This window comes from Athene noctua, chromosome 2 (assembly GCF_965140245.1).
Source record: "Athene noctua chromosome 2, bAthNoc1.hap1.1, whole genome shotgun sequence".
Lineage (NCBI taxonomy): Eukaryota > Metazoa > Chordata > Aves > Strigiformes > Strigidae > Athene > Athene noctua.
Window position 1 is genome coordinate 128,836,228 of NC_134038.1, and position 27,341 is coordinate 128,863,568.

At 40.0% G+C, this 27,341-nt stretch overlaps 3 protein-coding genes across 4 annotated transcripts in view; 1 reads left to right on the top strand and 2 right to left on the bottom strand.

Moving 5' to 3' along the window:
* Positions 1–13,728, bottom strand: part of PEX1 (peroxisomal biogenesis factor 1) — a 28,814-nt gene extending 15,086 nt beyond the window's left edge. The window contains exons 1-10 of one of the 2 annotated variants that reach the window (XM_074900280.1): positions 13,439–13,728; positions 10,954–11,097; positions 9,071–9,154; positions 8,714–8,828; positions 7,852–8,624; positions 6,290–6,409; positions 3,996–4,119; positions 3,603–3,712; positions 2,212–2,312; positions 589–721 (exon numbers count right to left, since the gene is read on the bottom strand). In XM_074900280.1, the coding sequence (XP_074756381.1) occupies positions 589–721; positions 2,212–2,312; positions 3,603–3,712; positions 3,996–4,119; positions 6,290–6,409; positions 7,852–8,624; positions 8,714–8,828; positions 9,071–9,154; positions 10,954–11,097; positions 13,439–13,567 (1,833 nt within the window). In that variant the 5' untranslated portion in view covers positions 13,568–13,728. The remainder of the gene's footprint in view (positions 1–588; positions 722–2,211; positions 2,313–3,602; positions 3,713–3,995; positions 4,120–6,289; positions 6,410–7,851; positions 8,625–8,713; positions 8,829–9,070; positions 9,155–10,953; positions 11,098–13,438) is intronic. The other variant, XM_074900279.1, reaches the window with a different exon arrangement.
* Positions 13,729–13,793: 65 nt separating this feature from the next.
* RBM48 (RNA binding motif protein 48) lies at positions 13,794–18,773 on the top strand. Its single transcript, XM_074900281.1, has 5 exons — positions 13,794–14,043; positions 15,573–15,763; positions 15,894–16,039; positions 16,976–17,508; positions 18,507–18,773. Exons 1-5 carry the CDS (start codon positions 13,930–13,932, stop codon positions 18,591–18,593), a joined length of 1,071 nt encoding a protein of 356 aa, XP_074756382.1. The 5' UTR covers positions 13,794–13,929; the 3' UTR covers positions 18,594–18,773.
* Positions 18,774–18,833: 60 nt separating this feature from the next.
* Positions 18,834–27,248, bottom strand: CLXN (calaxin). The gene is made up of 6 exons (XM_074900284.1): positions 27,068–27,248; positions 26,566–26,721; positions 24,923–25,027; positions 23,276–23,427; positions 21,027–21,131; positions 18,834–19,023 (listed from the first exon to the last, which is right to left on the bottom strand). The coding sequence occupies exons 1-6, from the start codon at positions 27,123–27,125 to the stop codon at positions 18,973–18,975; spliced, it is 627 nt and encodes a 208-aa protein (XP_074756385.1). The 5' UTR covers positions 27,126–27,248; the 3' UTR covers positions 18,834–18,972.
* Between the last annotated feature and the right edge of the window lie 93 nt (positions 27,249–27,341).

A 27,341-nucleotide genomic window follows, 5' to 3' on the forward strand; every position in this document is an offset into this window, starting at 1 on the left:
TCTGTCTTTATATCATTTGGTAGAGACCAAAGCCCTAGACAGAAAGAAGTATCAACAATTTCAGAGTGGATACGTCCACTAAGGGTAGTGTTGTGATTCCACTGAGTACATGTTAAGACACCTTTTATTTTCAGTAGAATATGATATTAAATGAATCACCATAAAAGGCAATGGGAAAATAAGAGTATCCAACTTCACTACCATTTTATGTTAGAACACAGGAGAAAATATTATATTCTTATTTTCATGCAAATATTTCAGTGAAAAGAAGTGTTTTTTATAGTATAAAAATAAAGTAGATTAATCCCCTAAGGGAACAAATTGAAATGGCATTGGTTGCAATCCTTAAAATCTACATTATATATACATGAAATCTGAATATGTATTGATGAAGTGTGCACAAAATCTGTATACAAATATATAATGTTTTACTGAATGAACTCTCCAGTTAAATGCTTTTTTTTTTTCCAGCTTGTTCTTTAATTTTTTTGAATTTGCATGGTATCAAAAAAACCTAATGAAAACAGTTTTGTAACTATGGAAGACAATCTGGGAGGGTTTGCAAATAGAGAGTAGCAAAGTGTGTACCTTTCCTCCTGTGAGAAGCACCCCTCCACTTCGCAGTCCCACAGCAACAGCAGCCAGCTTCTGAGATAAAGGACGCCCCAGAAGACTGTGACTTACGTGTTCAAAGGCAGATGTTCCTAATTTGTCCACTCCTCTGCAAAGCAAATAAAACATTAAATGGCCTAGAGTATCATCAGTACACACAATGTAAACAGTAATAGCTTGCAGCATGGTGAAGTTTCAATGCTGACACGTTGTGATGTACTTCATGTTTTCAAGAAAAAGCTAAAGACAATTCAATCTGAAGATCCTTTATTCTGCAGTGGTGACACAGGGGACACAGACAGACACTGCAGAACACCCCCACAATGGAAGGGTCATCCAGTCATTATACTCCATGAGGTAGGTCGCAGAAGACAAAAGCTAACCATCTTCTGGGGCTTCATCTATTTGAGTGTCTGAGTAACAACCTACTAAAAATGTAACAAATTGGTAAAACAATGGAGCATGCCTGGGTCAGAAAAATTCTCAGCCTTTTCAAAATAAAGTAACACATAGATCATTTGAAGACATCCTTATCCTTCACTGGTTCTAAATCTTTGTGACTTTCAAGACACAAAGCCTTTCATGTCCACAAACAGCAAGGCTGGCAGTTTTGTATTTCAACTTTAAACAAAAAGTGTTTTTCCATGAGAAATGGAATAAACAAATGAATCCTGGTTTCTAACATCGCTATCCTACAACATCCCATCCCTACCACACTACCCTCATAGTAGTTCCCATTCCCTCTTCAATAATAATATGCTCAGTTGCTTTTCACAATGCTTCATTAACATCCTCACTGCCTTTCACAACGCTGATAGCATACTACCACAATACTCCAAGTCCCTCATATCCTCTCTACCCCATCCCTACTTCAAGTTCGCTTACTACACAGCACCACTGTCTTCCCTCATACTCATGATCACAGCTTTACATATTACTTATTTGCTGGGAAAAAGCCAGCATGTCCTATGGCTAGTTCCAAACTACACCTCTGCCACTGGCCACCTAGCAGGTTAACCAAGCAGCTGTTGAGCTTACATTGCTCATTTTACCAGTAGAGACACCACTCTGCATTTCTCTCCTCAGCTGACAATTCTGATAAAACTTGTAGGAAGTAAGTTTCTTTGAGACCCATGCTATTAAATGTAGTTAAACAAGTAAACAGGTTTAAGTTAAGGGTTGACAAGACAGACTGCAATGTAAGTTTTGCTTCATTTGGAAACCTCAGCCTAAACAGCCCTAGTATCCCTTACTGCTACATAGAGGTCTGTTTCACACAACTTAGAAGTACACCAAGAGCTACTCAACTATCAGTATTTCTTCTGAAACTTAAGCAGTTCTACTGTCAGACATAGTGAACTTGTCAGTATGCGAGTACCTTCAGTCACATCAAGTTTTCTATTCACTGCAGTAAGACTATTCAGCAGACAAAATTAAACATCTACATACACTAGGATAAGGTCTGAACCTGACACAAGCCAAAAGACGCAGAAGTTTTTTTAGATCTGGCTTAGTTTTCAAAAAATCTGCATTTCCGTCAATATTCTTTTTTAAAAATCCCCATTCCCTCCCATGTTTTCTACTATGAAAATGTCTCACCCTAAATCATTTAGTTTGTGGTAAGGATGGTTCCTGTCTGTATCACACATAGGTGGCTGGCTGTCACCGTCAGCTGTTCCGGTAAGAGGATGTAAAAGAACCTACAAGAAAGGAAAGAGTTAGTACTTTGCATTAAATATAACTACAGAAGAAGGATATAGAAGTGACTAGCCATTTTTGGAACTGTGTAAAGAAAATGTTACATGTATGCTTTGCTGAAGCTTACTGCCCTTGGAAGAAAGCTGCATTGGTAAAATGGAATAGATACAACTATTTCCAAAACACAGTTCAGTGTTTACAGTAATGTAACAACCTGTGATTAGATGTTAGGCCAAGTGCTCTTTACACCAGACTGTGAGGCCCATCATCTCTCTTCCTACCAGTAACTACTTGAGGCAAGATAGTGAATTAGATCAGGAGTCTGATCTGGGTGAAAAGTAACCTGACAAAACACCTGGCTTTTTCACCCACATGAATTTTTCAGTCTAGCTCAGTGGGGAGGTAGTATGGAAAGCTGTGCAGGCAAACAGGGCTAACAGAGAGGTTCACAGATAAGGATGGGGCTGGTAGGAGATGCTGACACTGCTATTAAGAAATGCGTTTCACCCTTTCATTTTAGTACAGTGACTAGCACAACGTGTAGAAGTCTTCTTGTACTTCTCTACTACCAATAGAAATAAAGGTCTTGTTTTACTTCTTTCTGAATAGGAATCCTAAATTTTGCAGGAAAATATCTATTCTAAATAGTCAAAACAGGACACCTTAATTCTCTGCTAAAATCTAACTGTATCAGTTTAAAAACAAAAAAATGTTATCCCACTCCCATAAGCATAAATGTGGAGTCACAGGCACTGGTTCAACCAGAATTATTAATGAAAACAGTAATCCTAAGAGTAAATAGAAATATTTATTCTCCTGAAAAAGGAGACTGAAGAAACAGATGCACAGAAACTATGTAAACAAGAAGGCAGTGTGAGCTTGGTAGGTTTGACTGGGGAATATGTCTCATCTTTGACAGAACAAGGTACCATTCCTGCCAGATACACTGTGAAGTGATTTTACAGTGGCTTAGGCATTAAGGGAAAGAACAACTAAGTATAAGGATAGTATGTTCGAACTTGGACAGTACTGAGTCTCTTCTGCTCTAATTGATTTTTCTGAGAATTATAGACTATGAAATTCAGTAACTAGTGTGACATGCCCATAATCTCACCAATGCTGAGGCTATAAATAACATATAAAGAATATAGATATTTAATGAATTTAAGGAACCAGCTGTCGTTATTTATTTAAAAAGGGAAACCAAAATACATTATATATAAAATGAAATCTATTTTTAATCAAATATAACAATTTAAATTACTTGATACCTGATACTATGTGATATTTACTTGTATATTGGTCTTTTGCAGCAAACTGGGACTCAGCATAAAAATATTCTCAGACTTATTTTCTTCAATATGCGTAGGATGCACTACGCTAAGGAAAAACTCCTCTGTTCCTGTAAAAACCCAAGGAACAACCATTAAAATTCCAAATAAAGTCAGTTTTTATTCCTCACAACATGAAACAGACTAGTGTATTCTGAATTACTACAATATAATCCAAAACGAAAGAATAAAAAAGATTAATCATTATTACAGAATAATTAATGCTTACCGTTTTAGGGTAAGAAGTATCTCTTATGCCAAATGCTGTATATGGAGATTAAATAGCATATTGCCTAAGTAAATTCCATAATGGACAGTTAAGACAGTTATAGCACAGGACAGTATTATCCTTACTTTCTTTAACAGACAGATGTATACAGTCTGTGCTTGTCATTACCCACGGGAGATGATCAGTAGCAGAATCCCGCAGCCAAGAACTGAAAGCAGATTTAACATCATCTTCATGTATATCTTTATGCTAAACAGGAAAAAAGAAAGAGGGAAATTATGCAAACCAAGGTGTTAGTAAGTAAAACGGTTTTCTTCCTACGCACAAGGCATTTGTTTCTCTTATGGTAGCAGAGAGATGGAAGAAGATATAACAGTTTTATTTAGACAGAAAGTAACATTTTGCCAACAAACACCATTTCTATCAACTGCTCTATGGAAAGCATCTGTCTAGCCCTTGCTGCAGCAACAGCTGAATCTTCCACGACCTCTACAGTTTTTATCTTTGGAACACTGATGTGAGGGCAAGGAAAAGCTTTTATTCTTCTTTTACTTATCTGAATTGCCAGATCCAAGAGCACTACTCAGGTTTGAAAAAGCACCCAAGATAAGCACCAGTATTGACCTGTCACTTAGTTTGGGTGCTCGCTACATCCCTCTCTTCTCTGCGTACTCTGCTTCCTACACAAAGAAGCCTGGGCTCAATTAGATCAGGGGTACCACCACCAAACTTCAACAAGCACGCAAAGAGGTCAAACAACTTACCCCAGATCACCTAGACAAATTGAATAGTTAAAGAAATTGAGTCTACATCACATATACCTTGGCTGAGTTCCTAATCACAGAAGCATAATTCTTGTCCAAAAAAGGGGGAATCAACCGAGATTGTGGAAGCAGTGTTCAGAAATAAAAATTAAAGTTACTGTCATATTTCTTACTGTCTTTGTCTGGTTTGTTCCAATAACTAAAAAAACCTCAACTGAATTAGAAAGGGAGAAATCTGTATTTAAAACATGTAAAAGCACACAGAACTACTTTCTACTGTGGCATACTGAAAGGCACAGACTCCCCTGGATTATGGAAAAGGAGAAGACGACTTCTTTCCCACATTGTACAATTTTAGTAAATTACTGACAGAATGCTCTTAACATAAAAAAAAAAAAAAAAAAAAAAAAAAAGCATTCAACCCTTCCTCTGTAGGTAAGAAACTAGAGTACTGGGGATAAAGAACAAACCATACATAAGCTCTGCCATGACATGAAGTGCTGTATTTAAAGTTTTGAGGGGCAGCTAACATGGGGCACAATCAGTCCAGTGTCGCACAGAAACAGGCATATGGTATGTCATAAAGAAATACGTCATTCCAAAGCTCATCTGACAAACCGAGAACTGGTACAAAATATGTTCTTACTGTCACAGATCCTCACTCAGAAGACTGGATATGTCTCACTTACAGAAAAACAGAGGGGTTCAATGATATAACTCTTGAAAATTAAATCTTTAGCATATAGGGAAAAAAAGATCAGCATTAGAAGGAACTAAAAACCTAAACAGCACATAAAAAATTGTAAAAATTTTACTGCAGTTGTCTGTCTTAGGAAATCCACTGGGCACTGCAATGTTTGAAGAGTATAAGCATGTCTTCAGAACACTTGAAACAGGTATTTCCTCTAATGATTATTTCTTGGTTTTGTTTTTATAGTACTAAAACTTAAAATTTGCTATGTTGGAACCAGTATTAACGTACTGCAGATGAAGGCCTGATGCAAAATTATTATTGATTATTGTTGCTATTTTGAGGGAAATTTTTTAGGTTTGAGATCTAATTAAACACAAAATGCATCTTTTCCCTACCAATACCATTTCTTCTTCATGACGTCAACATAATTTTTAATAAGGAAGACATCAGAAGTTTTCACAATTTGAGAAATAATGGAAGACCCTATGATTTAAAAGGTACTATACGGCATTCCTCTAATAGCTTCGGGGAACTAGGAGTTAAAATTCAGAAGTTCTATTTCCTCCACCCTCTGTAACCTCTGCCAGATCCTTTAAATAAGAAATTGCTACAGATAACATGATAAACTATTTGAAATACTTACCAAGAGCAAAACAAAATTCAAGGGATTGATGTTTGTGGTAGCACTGATCAAAATACAAAATAGTATTACTAGATAAGCCTTGTTTAAGTGAGTCGTAACATCTTCTTAATGTAAATGACTTATATAGTAAAAAGAAAAAGCAAGGAATTAATTAAAAATAAATTTCTTTGGAATGGTGTCATACATGACAGACAACTTCCAAATTATCATCTAACAAATGAAGAGAAATAAACATTGAAGAAAGCCCAGCCTTGACTAAAGCAACATTAGCACTTTTCTAATATAAGAACAAATACATGACCAAGAATATCAACTCACTAAGTTCTGTTTGGGTTGCAGTCTAAGAGATACGGGAATTTTAGGAACAGATTCAACTGACTTAATTCGGACTGTTGAATGTATTTCAATACGTAGTTTTTTTCTCAGACCATCTGGAATCTGAAATATTTAAAATAAAAGCAAAGAAAAATGAAGTATCAGAAAGTAAAATAGTTGTAACATTGCCTATATAGCAAAACATCAGTTTCTTTGTCACTAACAGAACCTCTACATTTGATCATTGATCTGTTTATTCATTATGTAATCTGCAAGAGAATTAAGAAGGAAACCATAAAATGGGTGGTGGCATCTAAATTATGTTCTCTCCTGCACATTTCTAATTGCCTTTTATCCTATATGTGAAAGTGCTCACTATAGCTGACCACCTACTAACTTCCTTAAATAAAACCCAAAAGTTGAAAAAGAATTAGGAGGAATTCTTAGAACATTGTAAGAATGCTTTTAGTATAGGATAAAAACAAAACCTCTACTTTTTATTTGCTGATTAAAATTAATTTTACACGGGCAGGTAAAGATAAATAGGCTATTATACAGATCAGAAGTAAGTGCCTCTGCAGCACAGAGGGAAAAAATCCAGACTCCCTAAATCGTACTAGTCAGTTTGCCCTTTTAAAAAGGAAACTACTTTTCAAATATTCTACATTATTTTAAATGTATATCCAAATTGAAAACAATTCATAAATGCCTGTTAAGTCCAAAAGACTTTATGGTTGTTGGCATTTGGAAAATTATGTCTTTTAAAAGATTTAGTGGTAAAGACCACTGCCAGCTCTTGGTCTCACTCTCAATTAAAAAAATAAAGAGAACGGTGAGTTGTGTAATGATTTGGAGTGCATTTTATCTATTTTTGTTGATCCCACATGTGCTTCCAGGAAAGAAAGAACATAAGCAGGCTGTAGTTCTATCAGAACAAGCTGAAATGTCAGTGTCTGCACACCAGGACTTGTGGCACCTTACAAAATAGTATATAAAACCTGAAATAGTTTAAATTATATAAAAGCTAGTTATTTGACATTATGGTTTTAAAGATTTATTTTAAAGAGTATATAAAAGCACTTGCAAACATCACGTAGCACTAGGATATGTGATCCCATTACTTTACAGTCTGATGACACCTAAAGTCAAAAGCACATTTTAAAGTGGTAACTGATGAAAACAATCTCATTATGCAGTAGTGAATGTACATAAATTGATACTTTCACATTCTTATTAATATAATGGCTATACCAACAGATTTTGAAGCAAGTATAAATTCCCTACAGAAACACTGAAGAATTTTCCTCATTTGGTGAAAAAATGCTAAGGGTGCAGAAACCCAGAGGACACCATACATCTTGAAGGATGATGGTAATATAGTCCAGCATGAGATGGCTTAGCAAAGCACAGCTCTAGTAAATATTATTTGATTCTAGTATACTCTACTTGAGAGCTTAAAACAAAGTCTATATCCCAAAACTGCATGATAATTAGCCAGCTCTACAATTATCTAATAGAAAATATTATCCAATAAAAAGCCCAAAAGATAGCGTGCTCAAACTGACCCAAACTCTTCCAACATGTAGGGCTTCCCCACTGTGGCCATACTCTATGACACTCTTTAGGTCTTCAAATCCATTCCAAATGATTTGAACAACAGATCCCTCACTGGATGCTTGACTGCTATTAGAATTAGAATTATTTTTGTCTTGCGTACTAGTCAAATGCTTTTGCTTTTCAAATGGCAGATTTTGCTTTGCTTCTTGATGACGCTGTCTTGGGGAAAGCAGCTCATTAATTTTCCCATAAGATACTACAGGATTTGGATCCAAATCAATAAATTCTAAATTCCAAGGAAAAACATGAATGGCATTGCATTTCAGAAATGCATGACTGGCAGATGCATTCTGTACGCTGGGAGGCTGAGACTGACATACTCTAAAAATGGAATCCATGTGAATTAAGTTCAGCAGCTTGTCTTTGAAGGTGCTCACTTCATCTTTATCACACAAAGTCTTTTGTTTCTGCTCAGATGTGTGAGAGAAAATGCTCCCTATGAGATTCCATATATTTGGGAGAACATTTGAGCCAAACGTTACATCTGCACCAGCCTTACTCTGTTCAAGGACTCCTGGCTTTAAGTAAGGTTGTTTGGCAAAAGGATCCTTTACTGTTTCTTCTTGCTCCATGTTATTTTTCACAAAATTTTTGAGCAAGATGTCACTTTCTGTGGAAGGCGTGCTGGTGATATTTTCCTCAAGTTCACGTGTTTTGGGGCATATCAGAAGCTCCGTGCACGGTTCTAATCTCCCATAGGAGGCTGCTGGCATAAGCGTACCTGCGTGTGAACAAAGCAGGTCAGTGAATGCATCCACTCTTGCAAAACAGCTTACTCAGGGTGCCACAACAGCCTTCACCATTGCTTACCGATTTTGATGTAAACATGAGTGTGCTGTTCAACCCATACAGGAAAGATGGCTTCTGGAAACACTATTCGAATCTGGTCGAGAAGATGTTTTTCAAGAGAGGAAGCGTGCAGTTCCTGGGGAAAAGTGGTATCATTATAAATTACATACCACATACATTTTTAACATTTGTTTGAAGATAAAAATTCTATGTCTTTTTCTAATATACCACTTGAATTACGAAATACAATTAAACCCCACTACATTTAATATTTCCTTAGAGGCTGAAAAGAATGGGGCATTGTGCAAAAAAATGCTTCTGTCTGAATCTGTGTCACCCGTAAGAAAAGGACGTGAACGGTGGGGAGGGTATTATTACCAGAATTTCCCAATCATCTGCTGAGAGTGGTTCCACTTCTACTTGCTGGCAGGAGGAGACGTGGGAACAGGGTTCAAGAAATACCTGGCGAAAGTAACACCATTTCAAAATATTCAACTTCTTATTTTTAAACATAAAAACTCCATCTTCAATTCAACTAGAAAACTGACATCTCCTTCATGATACATTTTCACTGTTTTGAACATACGTCTTCTTAATGACACTAGGTAATTTGTAAGCAGGAGATGGATGTTAAACAGATTGGAAGGGGATTGTATTGGGCACGTTTGGGGACTTCAGCAAACCATGAATGGAAGTGAATGTGAAAAGCATCAAGAGCTTTATCAGCTGATAACAAACAATTAATTTTCAACGCATGACCACATAAACATATCTGAACTTTTTAATTTTTATTTTTAAATGTTCTGGACTTTAGAATGCTGAAAAATTCATTGGGTTGTGCACAAATTTAGATAAAGCAGAAATAGCTGAACAAATGAGGAAAAAGTAAAATACAAAGGTAAAACCAGTTTCTTTATGAATGGTTTCACAGGAAGCAGACCCACTTCCACAGAGCAGTTTTAAGGTCCTGTGTATCAGGAGGAATGATAAAAACTATTGTGGCTTAGGCTTTTCAGAAAGCATTAAACATGTATTTCAAAAGTCAATTTTTTACCAAAGGTTCCACTGGACAGAAAGTAACAATTTTCAAACAATATCATGTAATAGATTTTAAAAAAACCTTAAATTAATTTTTTCTTGATATAAAACTAGTTACCTGTCCTACAAGAGATTAATTTCAGGTCAGTTTTTATAAAAGTAACAATTGATTTTAAATTAATCTAGGTCCTCGGTTTGAAGCAAAAGTTGAGAGAAATAACTTTTCCCCAACATGGTAAAGAGCATATTATTATCAAATACAGAAACATGCAATTCCTGAATCCAAAACAATGACAAAACTACGTAATTATTAATTTATTTGATTGTACAGATTATTATTTCCAGGCAACACTGAGTGAGGTTTTCTTAGGCTTCCTTTGTGAATTGTTCTTCTGTTGAAGGCCATTAGTTGGTAGAATTAAAGAGTAGTTACCTTGCCACTGAACTAGTAAAGTTCTGCAAATAGATACAACATTTTTAGAGAGAATATGCTAAAAAAGTAAACAAGGTAAGATAATACACTGCTTTGAGCCACACTTTGATGTCTTCTATTTTGCTGAATAAAATTTTCCGAATGAGAGAATAGACATATATGAATATATTACACAATAATGTGTGGCGTAATACTTTTCTATTCTAGTTTGTTTAAATCTCTACCTATTTATATAAAAAGAAACAACCCTTGGATGTTGAGATTTTAATAGTCCCATGTCAGAAAACTCTGCCTGCCTCTTGGGGACCTCTTCAACTTCTGTCCAGTGGAATAATCGTTTACAAGAAGTTTAACACAGAGTCCAAGAGTAAGAGGCTAATTTAAATACACATTCAGAGAGGACACATGGGCACATATGGCGAAGGGAGAAAAAAAGGAATGAAAGTTTAAACCCAAAATAAGTCAAACAAGAAGAAATATGCAGTAAGTTATCAATTACCTTAAAACAATACGAACTCAGGGTAAATATTCCCAAGAGATAATTCCTAAATTGTTTAATTGCTTAAAAGGGAATTTTTCTAAAATTAATGGCACTGTAGATGGCGGCTCTAATGCTACAAAGACCTACCTACAAGCCTATCATAACATTATTTATGAGCAGATATAAATGAAGTAACTGTCTAAATATATGAAACGAGAAGGTCATAGGCTAATTTGTAAATTACTACCTTTTCAGGTATCTTGCAATATACTCTTTATTTAAATAAGAAAAAAAGGCTGTATTTCAAACCTGTTCTCCATCTGTAATGCCAAGTTTCTCTGCTAACTGTCTGTTAATCTCTGCAATATTTTCACCCTTGTGACCTCGATGCCTGATTTCCATCCAGCTCAAAAATACAGGTTGATGACCACAGAATACTTTCACAGCTTGGCCCTATGAGTTTCAAAGAAATGAAATAAATTAACATCAAACAAGCTAAATAAGATGACTATTAGTCAACCTAAACTGTATTTGATTAGAGAAACCAAAGGAATTGAAAATATTTTCTAGATTTTCCAAGCCCTATTTTAATTAATATTCCCTAACAATAACTTGCAGCATTTATAACATGTTAGTAAAGGGTGTTTCTATTAGCAATGACAGATTTTTTTTAAATTCTGGCAGACTGTCCAACTTCTTATTAACCACAACCTCCTTCAAAATTGTCTTCATATTACCTATTTGCACAGCTCTCAACACAGAAGTACATGTTGGTTTCAACTGTTAAACAGCTTTTAAATTTTATGGACTATTTTTAAGTAAGGAAAATAATTCCTTTTCCCTTCTTCAGTACTATAGTCTACCAAACAAATATCTTACAGAAATGTGTACCTATGCTTTTCTATTTCCCAGCTGAGGAAAAAACATAAGCATATGCTTAAACATGCATTGTAACATTCGCATGGACTCCCAAGAGTGCTTTCAGGAGCATGGGAGTATTTAAAGTAAGTCAATCAGAAACTCAGATCAAAATGATTTTATCATTCTGTTACAGAACCGCTCACCTATTTTGATTCCAAACTGAAGAATCTTAATATGTTGTCAGTTTCCATACAAAGAGACTATACTCTACATTGTATCACTCAACTAAATTACTATTTTAATGAAAACCTAGTGACCACAATAATATCCGCTGTGGATGCTCGACAGATTTACTTGTTAACATAGTGATGTTTTCTGTTTCGTTCTCAAATGTATCCTAATAATTTAAAATATTTGACATTTTGTGAACTCAAAACGTTTTCAGAGAATATCCACAATGGTTCCAAGATCCCTTTATCAAATGTAATATTTAATTTACAGGACTTCACGTATTCACACAGATAGTCTGTCCCAGAGCGTCTTAACCTTCACACAATGTTGAGTTTCGTAGACCATTTGATCACCCACTTATCTAATACCTTTGCAATTAGATTTAGCTTTTGATTCCATTTAATTTTTTTTATTTACTCAGTGTAATCTATTAATATAATTATTTATCCTGCTTTTAACATTTTTATTCAAGAGTTTGCATTTAATATGCTGTATCTATCAAGATTTTTGAGATCACGTATCTTCAGTAAAAGCAGGAGCCTGCCATAACCAACTGTGTCCAGAATGAGACTGCAAGACTTCAAACCAATTAGACTCCTTTTTCCTCTTCTCTTGCCAGCAAATTTCTAAAACATCTAGAAACCATAGCAGAAATTAAGCTAACATTTATACCAGATTTCTTGCAACACCACCAACCTCCTGCTACTACCCCAAAGGAAAAAGAGCAGGTTTATACAAGTCTAGATAGATGATTTTGCTGTTGAGAAATGTCCCTTTTGGCCTTGGGAAATTAGCAGATTGCACACGCTGGGTGAGGCCGGCCTGGCTGAGTGGGGCTTTGCCAGGACTGTGGCTGCCATCTTCACTGATGAGCTTCGCTCCCATCTTCTCCTCTTCACCTGGTCGGTTTTGCCATTTTTCATCCTGCCCATTCTGCTAGATCCGTAATTCTTGTGTTCATCGCACAAGGGATGCAAGCAGGCTTTGCTCTTGTTTTCATGTGTGCAATGTTATTTAAAATCTCAGCTGCGCTTCCTGCAGCTGAGCCATGTACTTAACAGGGCTCTGCATGACAGGAGTCCCTTTCAATTAAGGAATATCTAGTGAAAGATTTATGGTATGCCAAGAATGACGATTCTGCCTGCATTTACCACCTTACCTCCTACCTGAAAAATTAATTTATGCATTATTCGGTTAATGCTGGTGAATTACTGCGGAAATTGGTATAAAATACATAGTACTGAGACACCGACGCCAAGAGCCCCAGACTGCGTTGGGAGATACGCTCCCACCTTTTCCGCGTTTTACTACGAAGGACGGTGACATCCCCGAGCCCGCCCCCCCCTCGCCCCCGGCGGCGCCGCACCTGCGGGGTCGCCCGGGCCCCGCCGCAGGGGCAAGGGGCGGGGCTCCCCGATGCCACGGCCACAAACCAGCTGCGTGTGTATGTGTGTGTTTGTGTGTGTCCCCCAAGGGAAGGGGGACGCTCGCGCGCTCTGTCGCCATCGCGACACCGCAGCCGGTGGTGGGGAGGGCTGAGGCGGGGAAGGAGAGAGGGAGGGAGAAGGAGGAGGGCGGCTCTTCGTGTCACTATAGCAACGGGATGCCGGGGGGGGGGGGGGAACGACGACGGTGCTATCCCATAATCCTCTCTGGCTAGGGCGTCCCTCCGCCCAAGCCCCGAGCGGAACCGACCCGGTACCTGCTGCAGGCGGAGGTGGGAGGCCAGCTCGGGAGGCAAATGCAGGAAGCAGTCCCGGGTCCCGCTCAGGACGACCGTCACCGCGGCGGCTCCAGCTGCCCCTCCGCCGGGATTGCCGCTGCCCCACATGCCGGCGGCCGGCCGCGCCCCGCAGCCCGGCTCCACGGCGCGCCCGCTCCGCCCGAGCAGGGAGCTGCCTACTCGGAGGCGGGCGAGCGGGCCAGGCCTTCCCGAAATTCCCCGGTGTCCCCCCTGCCGCCCCCCAGGCAATGGTACGGCCCTCTGCCGGCCAATGCGGGCGCGGCCTGAACCCGTTCCCCGCCCCCGATTGGCTTCTCCATCGAGGGCTTCGGCTCTTTCTGCTTGGCCTGGCGACACCGTCGGTTTCCGCCTCGCTGGGAGCCAATGGCGGTTCTGTCCGTGGCCCGATTGGCTGTTCTCTCGGCGAGCAGCTCGCGCTGCCTGCGCGGGGCGCAGTGGGTGATGGGAAGATGGCGGCCGCCAGCGGCAGCGGGTTGGGCGATGCCTACAAGCACCACGCGCAGCTGGAGGTCTGCGACTCGCGCGCCAAGTACCGGGAGGGGCGGAGGCCGCGCGCCGTGAAGGTGGGTCCGGCCTGGGCCTTTCGCGGGTCGCGGCCCGCCTCAGGGCCGCCTCGGTCTCGGTCCCACAGCGCCGCGTCCTCAGCCGGCCGGGGCTGCTGGCTGAGGGTTCTCGGAGGCGGGCAGGGAGCTCACCCGCCGGGTTCCCTGCGCTCCTCCGGCTGCAGCCGCGCCGCCGTCTGGTCGCCTTTGTTAGGGCTTGTCCCCCGCCGGGACGTTCTTCGGTTCTTCCCCTGCCGGGGCGCGGGCTCGGGCGGGCAGCAGACACCGATGGAGGGGTTGGAGTTGGGTCCGGTAAACGAATAACTCCCGCACTGCGTTTTCTAAATGTACCGCTGCGCAGTGCGTGTGGCACAAGCAGGCTAGTTCTGCGCAAAACCGAAGGCGAGGAGCAGCGCAAGGAAACTGGCGGAGCTGAGCGGTGTTCGCCACCGCGCCGCCGAACCCGGCAGGGCTCGCCTGGGCAGGGCCTGGGCTCCGGTACCCGACAGCTCGGGGCGAGGGGAAGGGCAGGCGGCGCAGCCTGGGCCTCGCCTGCTCCGTACCAGGAACCTCGCGTTACAGCAGCAGAAACGCTGCATTTGCCTTTGGCGTGTTTCATGAACGTACGGTGCGCTGTAATGGCACCGTCTGGGGCAGACTCGAGGCAGAGCAGGTAGGAGTAACCTGCTGTCACAGGAACAACTTGCATGACCTATTATATTTGTGGAGACTACTTTTTGCGCTGGCAGTTTGAGAGCTGGTTTCCTAAATGGTTACCTCTTTGTTCTGCATTTGCTGTTTCTTGAAAAAGGTGTAGCTCATGCGGTCTAAATGTTGGGGTTTTTAAAATTCAGAATTAACTTCGTTTGATCTTATGGCTTAGCTGTTGTTTGCAGTGAGTTGTCACGGAACTTTCCTCATACTCTGCGTTACACGACAGTCATTAGCAAAGCAGAGGAGAGCGGTTGGTTTGCTTTTTAACCTGCTGGGGGAAGATCTTGTTTTTCTCAGCACCTTACTTGTATAGGTCTGTCTTAAACACACAGGGTTTGGTCACCATAGTGAGAAGACAGCTTTGCAGAGACATGATCTGCCCCAAGGAATCCTGGTACTTTTTTTTTCCCTTCCTGTTTTTTACCTGCGTGATGTTTCTGCCTGTGAACAAGACCAGTTTTTCACCGTTTTTGTCTCTTATTTTGGTAGTGCCTCATATTAACTGGTTACTAGTCCGTTTTGTAAGGAAGTTGGCCAGAGACTTGGAGCTTTTACTTGGCAAATGGTAGCACGCTAACCTGGTGTAGAAGAGTCAGCTCTAATTTGTGTTCTACTTTGAGTAAGGAGCTTGAGTTCCATTCTCACTCAGTGATGAAGGTGTCCCAGATAAGTGTGGACTTACTGCTCCTGAAAGAGTCCAAAGTCAAAATAAGAGCACAGATGGATTTTCAGCATCCTGAGGATTTGAGGAACCATAAAAACCAGAGAAAATTCCTTATGTTTGCAGTAAAGCAAGAATGTGAACATTTTAGAATATTCTTTTTTTTTTTTTCCAGGTTTATACTATCAACTTGGAATCTCGTTATTTGCTAATACAAGGAGTTCCTGCATTAGGTGTTATGAAGGAATTAGTTGAACAATTTGCATTATATGGTGCCATTGAAGAGTATCATGCTCTAGATGAATATCCAGCAGAGCAATTTACTGAAGTTTATCTTCTAAAATTCCAGAAACTGCAATGTGCAAGGTATCGGACAGGGCAGTATCTGCCTCTTCTTGTCTTAATCTTTTACAGCTTCTTTATATACAATCTGTTGAGATTCTAGAGACTTGAAGTGAAATCCTCAGTTTTGCCAATACAATTTAATTTCCTTCAGGGTGGCCAAGAAAAAAATGGATGAACGAAGTTTCTTTGGTAGTTTGCTGCATGTGTGCTACGCTCCTGAATTTGAAACAGTCCAAGAAACCAGGGAGAAGCTGCAGGACAGAAGAAAGTATATTGCAAAAACAACAAATCAAAGAGGTTTGTAATTAAATTTCCTATAGAATGTTAACAGCTCACTTCAGGGGTGAGTGGGGTTTTGGCTGAAGTGCCTGTTAAAGAAAATGCTTTTTATCTACTTGTTTTGAAGATGCTTTTTAAGTATGCTTGCAGCAGAAGGGAGACATCTTTCAATATTTAGAGGGCTGGATCTTTTTCAGAGCAACTTTTTATTTTTGGTTAAGACTAATATAAATGCTTAAGCTTCACTAACAAAGTATTTCCTTCTCTTTTTGTTTTCTTTTCAAAATGTTATCAGAAATTTTTAAGCACTGGCAGAAAATTTGGGATTATCTTTTCACCCTTGTTCCAGTTTATTCAGGCATGCCCACAGGGAGAGTTTTGTAAAAGTAACTACACCAGAACCTTCCACAAAAAATTTCTCCAGCCTACACTGGAGGGATGCTAAGAATGGACTGGGTTTACAAAGGCTACTGTACTGCAGGGATCCCAGGCAGCACTGAAGGCTGGGCAAGTGGAGAAATAAGGAAATTGCTCAGCACAGGCTTCTCTTTCCTTGTGCTTATGTACTTTGATATCATTATTCATTGCATGAGGATGTTTAAAGGGAGTAAAATAACGTGATCTTTAACATGATTTTTTCAGCATTGCACGGCAGCCTGTCCTTCTTGAAATAATAGCTAGTGGTAAAAATAATTGATTTGCAACATTAGAAACATTTTCCTCGTGTTCTCCAAACTGCTGAAATACTTCTGCTTAGGCATTTCTCGCAAACCACCAGAGGGACTAAGCTGAAAAACTTTAGTTTGAAAGGTGCCACTTAGGAAAAAAGAAATCACAGAAAGGTGGCTGGGAATACAGTATTGCTTCTGTAATCATATTACATGGTTTGTTTTCTTATGTGTTAGAACTAATAATGACATAAAATAGTGAAGCTACTTTTTTGTTGTTTTAAAGATTGCTTTTTGTTACGGAAAGGAGAGGGGCCTAAGAAGACAGTCTCAAAGAACTCCAAGCATGAGTGTCCATGGAGTATGTCAGGATCATGTGCAGCCAGTAACTGGGATCCATCCCACTTTACAAGTTCTCACGGGGTATCTCACAACATAGGGCATCCATCTGGGAATCATCAGCAGAGCCCACTGACACTTCCCCATGGTAACAGTTGTGGTGAAACTTCTGGGTACTTTGGTCAAAACACACTCCTAACTCCCAGTGTACATCTGGGAGGACATACTCCACCAGCTAACTTAATGCGGCGAAGAACGGCTCCGATTGATAATGGAGTTGACCGGTTTATGCCTCGTACAACTCACCTCCAAGAACGTAAGAGGAAGAGAGAAGAAGGTAACAAGTTTTCTCTCATTGGAACAAGTGTGGACAATACAGAAGTCATTATTGGTCCCCAGCTACCAGAAATACCTAAAGTGGATATGGATGACGATTCATTGAATGCTTCAGCTGCGTTAATTCGAAATAAACTAAAAGAGGTATGGATTATGAAAGTTCTGATATTTTCATTTTCAAACATACATATTTTGTGCTTGCTATCCATAAAAACAGAGATCCTAAGATAACTGAATTCAACACTTACTCAGCATTATTAGTTTTTCCCTCTTAAAGCTAGTTGTTACTATTCAGCTCTTCCATAATGCAGAACATTGCAGGTCATTCTACTCCAAATCTCTTACACCACACTTGAGAAAGTATAAATGTGTGTGATCCTAAATGATTTTTAGTAAACTACACTTTTTCCACGTGGAAGAGCAAGATAACTTTGGAGGTAGTCCTGCTGACTACTCCAGTGTGGTACTTGTATCTGGTTTCTGATTGAAAGGGAGGGGGAAAAAAAAGTCCGAGTTCAATGTAGTTTTGCTACAGCACTTCTTATGGCATTGTAAGATGTACAGAACCACACATTATATGCTGAGAAGCATGTCTTAAGCTATATAACTTCTTACGCAAGGTATTAATTAGCAGGTCAAACACTTCTGATACAACTTTCTATTTAAATTAAAATACGAAAAAGCTCCCTTGACTATGACTAACTAGACTGATTTGAAAGAGGTTATCTCCAGTCAAATTGATAAATAAGCACCTCTTACATTAAATAAATTTCTAAAATATGTGATAGTTTTGCTTTCCCTTCCCTTTCTGAAATACCTGAGTTTAAAAAGTGTAAACCTTACTTTGAAAACACCTCTGGTAGGGAGAGGAGTGATACAGATATTGTAATACTCTATATCATTTGAGTATCTGAAATAATTTTGTGGTTAAAATACAGAAGTGATACGGTTAACGCTTAGAAGTTTCATCTCTCTTGTGCATAATGCTGCTTTTGCTGTTATTTTTTCCCCTTTTCTGCAAGAAAATTCACTACAAGTGTGATTATAGTAATATATCCCTCCTAATACTCAAATTTTGGAGACATGGCATTAAAAAAAACTGGCTACAGTTTACTAAGAAATTTTTTTTTTTCCTAATTTAGGTAGCAGATTCTGTTTCAAGAACATCTGTGGAAAACCCAGAATGCAGCTCAGCCAAACCACCCGTAAAGCAGAGAAGAAGAATATAGATACTGCTGGCAGCATCTTCCAACGGTCCCTTTTTAAAGGATATAGTTTAAAATTGTTATTTTTTTAATGTAAAAAATGAAACTATTTTATACTGTATTTCCAGGCCATTCCCTGTTAAAAATTGTATCAATTTGTTTCTTGGAATGAACAATACTACATTGTGGTTACAATCTTCTCCTGTGTACCTCATACGATAACATATTTCATAACTCATTGAAGAACTGTATTTAGGTAAAGTAATAGAAGTAAATATTTATTCAGTAGCTTTCACAGTAAAGGAATACTGAAACTTAGTAATAGTTTCAGATTGCTCCTATTTTTACTATACCATGAAGAATGGTGAAGAGAAAGTCTCTTAGAACAGTATTCCACTTGGAGTTACAGTTTACGGGCGTCCTGGAAAGTTTTCTGCTCAAATGCCATACTGCTCTGTTTCAAAAAAAAAAAAAAAAAAAAAAATCAGTTAAAGGATTTAAATTGAATTGAAGAAGATGCAAAACTGAAACATGTAAGCAGGGACACTTAAGCTACCTCTTTCTTTTTTAGCTTAGAAAAGATAAATTCTATAGCATTAATGATGTCATCACTGAGAGACCAGGCAGAACATTCAAAGTTGTAAATGAAGAGGAAATTCAGATTGTTAAGTGCTCAGCAGTGCTAATGTGTAAGGAATGATCTGGCACAGAGGGTAAGGCAGCCCAGCTGCAGAGTGAGTTAAAATGTCTGGAAGCAGGAATACAGGAGACTGAGATGACAGTGTAAAGGCCTGAAATTTCCCTTGGTGATGTGATAAATACCCACAGCATCGTGTTCTAACAGTCCTGGAGTGGGAAGTGCTCATGGGCCACCTTTGGGCAGCAGAACTGGTGCTGGGGCAGGGGGTGAACCCAGCACTGGAATTGGGTGCCCCACACTGATGCTCCCAGGGTTGGTGCTGGTGCAAGCATATGTAAAGAATCAGCTCATGGCACATCTCTGCCAGCTCCTTGTTGAAAAGCTTATGGTGGTAGGACTCTGTCCAATACATTATTTGTTACATTTAAAAAAAAAAAATACAAATTAGTGTTTGTGTTGGGGGTACAATTAAAATTCCCCAACATAACCCCACTGGGAAATTCAGTAAATTATGAAGTTTTCTTCACGCAAAGCTCATAGCTGAAATTTATTTATTGCTTTTAGGACTTGAAAGGACATGTAAATAAGAGTTCTCTTTTTAGCAGTGAAACTAGAGACCTAGTAAAAAGGCAGCAGTTGGGTACAGAACAGGGGACACAATACTGTAAGCAAGAAACAAGCCCAGTTTTCCACCTCTTGCCATGATTAGCCTGAATTGTGCATCTGCTTTATCACCAACACGGACAGAAAATGTCTTTTTTTCTGTGCTGATTAGTGAACGTAATTTTCAGAAACTTTTTTAAGCCTTTTCACTGCTGTAAAAAACAAAGTATGCACTTACCTGGGTTTTCCCAAACCCTTGAAAGTCTTTTGACAGCCTGCCAGAAGTCTGGCATTTTGGAAACTGCTGTTTTACAGCTGACGTGATGTTATCATGCAATCATGGCTGCCAGACTCCTCCCTCCTGTACTCCTGCCCCCCAGGTAAGTGAGCTGGCAGGAAGTGTAGGTTTCCAGCAAATGAAAGCTTGCCATGTTGTCAGCAGCCTTAGCTTTTGTTTCTAGGAATTACTGCATGTATTTCAGAATTTTTTTTTCCATCTCTATGAAGGCACAACTTTCAGTATTTACAAATGACACACAGTTCAAATAAAATAATGTGCATTAGATTAGGAAAAAAAATATTCTTTATTATAGAGCAGAAGCACTCTCCACAGTTGAACTTAATGCTGAGAAAATGAGCATGTTCTAAATTACCATCTTCCCCCCAAAAAATTGAATTAGGTGTATTGCTAATAAATAAAGCCCAGTTAGATGTAATTAAAAACCAGCAGTGTCACACTCTGAGATGAAGAACAGTCTCAAGGTATTTTTTCCAGAAAGTTACCAGCCTCTCCTGAAAGAGGCTGTAACTGAGGTGATGGCAGCGTTGCCATCAGTTGCCAGTGGCACTGAAGAAAAAAAAAAAAAAGTTGTATTCCTAGACAGCTTTCAGATAAACAATTTGAGAGAATGGTCTCATTTTCTTAGTCCGAGAAGGTTCTCACTGAGGATCATTCATTATATTGCTGCCCTGGGACAGACAAACAGAGCAGAAACTGTGTTCTTACATCCTCTGGTACCAGTGTTTGACTGTGTAAGGAAACATCAGTGCTGTGAAAGGCAGCTGTGAACTCAGTGTATGTGTATCACAACTGAAGCATTTCTCAGTTGGCACCAGCAGGCCCCATGTAATGACAGTTAATACCATATTACATACATCTTGTTTACCAACACTACAGGAAGTACTGCACTTTCTTTTTAAACTCAAGGATGTACCTTTATGTCTGGCAAACATGGTCCAAAGGCTTCTAAGAGAAGAATTTCATCTCTGACTGCTTTTTCAAAGTCCGTAAAAGAAAGCTTGCCGTCATGATCATAGTCCTACAAAAGGAAAGGAACTCTTCAGCAAAGGAGGGTTACTTGTAGTAATTGTTTTTTTGTTTAACAGGTGTTTTATTGCCATGGTCTATTTTTAGTGTGATTGTATGCAAGAAATCATTTTCTTTGGGCCATCAGTCTCTGCTCAGACAAGATCTGTAGCATTTGCCTCTACCTGAGGTGTAAAGGGTGAAGCAAGCTCAACTATCTTATATGGCTTTGCTAATAGAATTCCAGAGAAGGCAAAACTTCAATGTGGGAAGAGGCTTAGCTGAGAATTGTACGGACAAATCTCAAGCACACATTTGCACTGAGATACAGTAGAAGTAGGAGAAAATGTTAGGTATATTCTATAGTGTATTTATGTCATGAGTCTACCTACATCCTATTCATGAGGCTGGAAGTACTTCCCCCTAGTGATTTCTACAGTAGGCATACTTCTGCCCTGTCTTTTTCACATACAACACCCAGAAGCATATGGTGCAATACGCTGAAGCCAGCCCACTTCTTTCATACTGCAGAACCTCAGCACATTCCTCTGAGGGTAGGAAAACCATCCTTGTGTTTTCAGTATTTCTGCAACTTGAACACCTCCTGTTTCTACTGATGTTAGCTTCAAACACCAACAAATGCTATGGTGAGCGTAAGTACTTCCTTAAACCACGTAAAATAAAGGCTTTAAGTGAAGATTGATGAGTGGGTATGACCAGTGTTCAAGGCACAGGGCCAAATCAAAATTTTTGAAGATCAAGCCATGGAACCATCAGAGCTGGTTAATGTGCAGGGAGCACAGGTTCTAATGGCTAGAAAAGCAGAGGGCAAGAAGCTGTGTAGACAGAGCATCCTGAACAGGAAAACCTCCCCCTGGATGCTTAAGAGAAACAGAAGTGACTGGGTACCCGCTACCTTTTACACTCCTCAGCACAAAGGAGAGCACAGCATGAGCATGTTCATTACAAATACTTTCACGTATGAAAACAGTATCATGGGACTAGTTACAACACCATTGTACCTACAGGCAGTTGCTCCAAGAGTTAATTTTTCTCTGAGTGATGGACTCCACAGATGCATTTTGGGGTATCTAATAGTTGTTTAGTTATTTGAGATGTGCAGCAATATCCTACTTGGACAACTGCCCAGCAGCCAAATCAGATCTGGACATTTTTCAAACACATATCAGAGCTTTATTAAGTTCCCATGGAAAAGCTGAAACAGGTTTATGTACATGCTTAGTTTATAATATGTTCTTACATATATGAAGATTCATTATGTCTAGGCCATAGTGCTTGTGCTTGGACTAGCACAGGCCACTTATCAACTGCCCAGAACATGAGGGTCTTCACTTTGGACACAACCTGCAAGATAGCTGTGCATGTCGGTGCTCCAAAGATGAACAAATTGCTGAGTCATAGCTTGCTTTCTGCGAGACTACACACAGCGTTCTCAAGAACTAAGGGTAAGATGGATCTTTCAGCTGAGGGTGTGCAGAAGGGGTGGGTTTGAAAAATAGGAAAGATGGGGTTAAAAGGAGTTGGGATTCAAGACCTGGTTTTATGTGAGATTTTTTGAACACCACCATAGGAGGGGAGGTTGTATTTCTTGATTTCATGAAAATGTTGAAACACAGTCCCTGGCTGATCTGGATATCCTAGATTAATCACGTTAAGACAAGTTTTACATTGATAACCTTGAGGTTACTATTGTAATAGAATACATAAATTGGATAAAGACATTTCATTATCAATTGATAAAACACAACTGTACTTAATTATAAAGCCACTGTAGATGCCCAACACTAGAATAAATGCAGGTTACACTTTTGAATTTTCCACATTTGATTGGGCTTTTGTTTTGACTGGGCACGCATAAGTGTGTATGCACACATATACATGCTAGTTTATACATAAAGTTTGTAATAGATTCATATAATAAATGAACAGTTTCATTGAGGATACTGGACTGGGACTCAATAGATGTGGATTATATCTCTGGCTCGGCTTAGGAGACTTGTTTATCTCAAGTACATAACTAAGTCTGTGGCTCAGAATCCAACTGTAAATCACAGTATTTTGTTACCTCATAGGAAAGTTCTAAGTTTCACTTAATGAAGGTTTGAAAGACACTCAAGTTTCACAGTAAGTACTTGCCATTTTCTTCAGTGCTATGTCTACCAAGTCCTTAATTCCCTCATCAGGATCTTCTTCTGATGGTTGTTTGAGAAGGCTGTTTTTCAGCATTTGAAACATTTCTTCTCTTGAAATGTATCCATCACCATTCAGGTCGTAAACCTCAAAACAGTCTTTTTGAAAGATAAACCAATTTAAAGTACATACAAACTATATCACACACCATTAAATATGTCTGTTACATATAGACAGAAGATGAGAATTGTTATGTTGTACAGATTACCTATTGAGCCACATTTACCATATATAATATTTACATATAATTGCTTATTTAGCATTCATAGTTAAAATCTCATTCTGCTCAAACAAAATCTTCAGTTCACAGTAACTTACAGGACTTAACTTCTCTAACATTGTCTACTTAGAATATAAACAAGGTTCTGGTTTAGAAGCCCAATTTCCCATGGTGGGGACCAGCTGTCTATATCAGGACTTTACACCTGCAAAAAACAGCCTCATTATTTCAGAAGCTAGGCTAGAAAAGTAAAGTAAAAGGAAAAATGAGCTGTACTAGCATGGAAAAGACAAGCAAAGTACCCCTTAGTGCAAAGAGAAAATCCCTGTAAGAGTATTTTAAGGATGAGTATGCCTAAATGCTCTTCTAACTGTTTCTACCTTCCCAGAATCAGAAATCTAAAACCATAATAAACTTTACTATCCTTCACAAAACTTACTTAAACAAACAAACCAACCTCTTCAGTTTTGGAACCTAAGAGGGGTTTTCTCCTGATAAAGACTATGTCTACAGTGAAAAAATGTACTGGCATACAGTTACGACAGACAGCACTGTCTATCACTACGCAGTAATATATAGCGCTTACGGCAGGGCTGTGTATTTTACTGCTTGTAGTTGTACTGACATACTGAATTACACCCTGGGCACACATCCTAGTGCTGTGACATCACAGGCTGCCTTCCAGATGAATTTATATAGTGCATTAGGGATTGCTGATGCTGCAACTGGGAACTATGGAAACAGCATGCTGTAATTTTCCTTTTTCCTCACATGCCCTATTTTTTGTGGGTTTTTTTTTTTCTGCTTGATAAAATTCTCGAGTTCTTGCTAAATTTTTTTCTGCCCTATCTTTCTCCATCATTACTGTGGAGGTTCTCATGACCATCTTACAAATAGACTCCATTTTTCCATCTATGCTTCCAAGCTGAAGAACTGCTGGAATTAATGCAGCTGCTGCTGTGTCCCCATTGTGCCAGCAAATTAATGTTGGCACAGGTCTTGGTTGGCTTGAGACTGTGTTATTTAGCCAAAATCACCCTTGAGCTACATCTGTTTCTTTCTAATTTTGTGTGAATACAAAACCAGACATTCCATCCAAACTGTATACTATAGGACAAGCTTAGTTCAAATACTTGTTTTGTAAGCAACAAAATAAGGTGGCAGCTATGATAATGCCAGTTTAGACAGAAAAACGTGTCTCAGAGAAGCTATTTTAGAACTCAGTTTCTTTGCATTAAACTATAGGGAAGAAAATATTCAATTACCAAATACTGTATAAGAGTAACTACTCAATTATAACAAAAGCAATGGGTAATTTAATAGTCATGAATTCAATGATTACTACTAAATACTGGCATACAGATGAATCTTACATTTAATCCTTTCTTCCAGTGTCCCTCGAAGAAATACTGATAAGCCTTCCACCCATTCCACCACACTGATGCAGTTATCATTGTCTCTATCAAAAGTGTGGAACACTGGGAAGTGTATTAGACATGTTTTAAATTTATGTATTAGGGAAACACAAACAAAGGAATATTTTCTTAAATTCAATGAAAATATAAACCCGTATTTTTTCTGAAGATGCTTCTCTGCTTTCACCAAGGTATGATTACCCCTCTTAAAACTTTCTAAGATGTAACAATGAAGAGGATTTTGCCCTTCAGTTTACTGATCTTTCACTCCAGAATCCTGCTGGGATAAAACATATGATCTGTTGCTTTCCTTGACTGAACAGCAGGAAGTACGCTTCCATGCAGATGTAAACCAAATAAACCAATATCCCTAACAGTAAGGCACAGCTGCATACTGAAGATTTTAATTACTAGGTTTTCTCTCAGAAAGTCTCGGAGAAAGGAATCTGCAAAACAATACATAAATATTTTAAATATACAGAAAAATAACCTTCTACCTTTCATGTACCAGAATTTTTTTTCCGTTCCCCTCCTTAAGAAACTTTCCATTTTGCAGCTTCAATATTCATACAGCCTGTAATATAGTACTTCAAATCCAAGATACAATTCAAAGCATCAACTACCTATAATAATCATCAATATTTTAGAATGTTAATTAGTAAGTTGGCTACAGAAACACCTCAACACGCAGAGCCAAGCATTTTGGAACTGGAGTTTTACCCGGTAAAGCGAATTATTAGAGGTCTTGGGGCCGAAACGATCTCAACCTATTCTCAAAATTGGAAAACAGTACTGGAAAACAGTATGTTTGCTTTTGCAAAGTGAAAACATCCCTCGTGTATGTAAACATTAAAATAATTTTAAGAATGTGGCTCTGTAGGGTATCTTCCAAGAAACACTTGACTTGTGGCATAAAATGGCGAAAAAGTTTTATTTTATGGCATTTAAATACCCCTCCTGCTAGAGAACAGGAGAAAGCTGAACCAAGGGGTGGCTCTTGGTAGACTCATGCCTCCTCCACATCCTCTCGACATCTGTACCTCACAGATCATTCATGCGACTTTCACAGCAACTGCAAATGAGGCCCTCGTTATTAATCCGTGCAAACACTATTGTTTTGAAGCAGTTACTTGGCTCATTACTCTTATCTCCCTGTATCGTTTGCCTCGCCCCTTCAGTGCTGTTGACAGCACCTCCATCGCAGAAGTTATCTCCTGTAACCGAATGCCCTTCTGGGACCTCCGAGCCCGAGGCAGAGCTGCCCGTCAGCGGCAGCAGCTCCCGGAGAAGAGGCGAGCGACGACATGCTGCCCTCTTCTGTCACGACACCGCGGTGACTGCGACAGAAACAGCCACAGGGTAGCACTACAGCTGCCTCTGGCTGGTCTCCCTTCTACCAGAGCGTGAGTCACTAATGAAAAACCATTCCGCATGAAGAAAAAAAAAAAAAAGATACCCTTTACTCAGCAGCTCCTGGGCATAACCCCTCGTATGCTGTCCTTGCAGGGATGAGACGGCACTATTTTCTCTGGGAATGCTCATCGGGTCAGTAACGATAAAAATTACAATCTTACATCTTTTTTTAGAGCTATGGCGCTCACCTCTGTCCATGATCATGTCGTCCGTCATGCCAAAGGCGCTGTACAGAGCGTCTCTGAACGTGCTCCGGCTCAAGCCCGCCGCAGCAAAGCGGCTGCCGGACTCGGCCACCAGCGTGTCGAAGAGCTGGATCAGACGTTCCACTTCGCTTTTATTGACTGTCCCGCCGAAACACAAGCGACATGTCAGAACTTCAGGTGGTAAAAAGGAAACGACACGGCCCGGACACGCCCGGTGTCAACCACCGCCCCCCCACCCGCCGCGCCGTCCCCGCCGCCCCAAGGGGGCGGTGAGAAGTTGCCCCTCGGGGGTGGGGAGTAACTGGGGCCGCCGAACGTGCACGGGCACAGGGGGCGGCGGCCGGCGGCAGCGAGCGCCCCTCAGGCGGCGGCGGTGGGGGGGGGGGCACGGCTGACCGCCCCCCTCAGGCGCCCGGGCCGGGCCGGGGGAGCCCGCCGCCCCCAGACTCCCTCCCAGAGCTCGGCGGGTCGCCCCCAGACTCACAGTGCTCGGCGGATCGGCCCAGCGAGTCCACCAGCTGGCGCAGCCTCCTCCGGCCCATGGCGGCGGGTCGCCGCTGCCCCGGCAACGCGGGCGGGGCGGCCCGGCGCTGCCGCTGGGTGACACTGCCGCTGGGTGACACTGCCGGGTCACGCCTAAACACACAGATCTAGGCGTAACAAAGAGAAACTTCATCATACATTAAAAAAATCGCAGTTGTAGAAAAGAAAACAGCTGCATGTCCAACTTCTGTTTCTGAAAAGCTGAAAATTAACGA

Coding starts and splice junctions, on each gene's coding strand:
- RBM48 (XM_074900281.1), top strand. CDS start 13,930: ATGGCGGCCGCCAGCGGCAGCGGGTTGGGCGATGCCTACAAGCACCAC. Junction 15,764..15,893: donor CAGAAACTGCAATGTGCAAG/GTATCGGACAGG, acceptor AATTTCCTTCAG/GGTGGCCAAGAAAAAAATGG. Junction 16,040..16,975: donor AAAAACAACAAATCAAAGAG/GTTTGTAATTAA, acceptor GTTGTTTTAAAG/ATTGCTTTTTGTTACGGAAA.
- CLXN (XM_074900284.1), bottom strand. CDS start 27,125: ATGGGCCGGAGGAGGCTGCGCCAGCTGGTGGACTCGCTGGGCCGATCC. Junction 26,722..27,067: donor GGGCCGATCCGCCGAGCACT/GTGAGTCTGGGG, acceptor TCGGCGGGACAG/TCAATAAAAGCGAAGTGGAA. Junction 25,028..26,565: donor CGACATGATCATGGACAGAG/GTGAGCGCCATA, acceptor TACACTTCCCAG/TGTTCCACACTTTTGATAGA.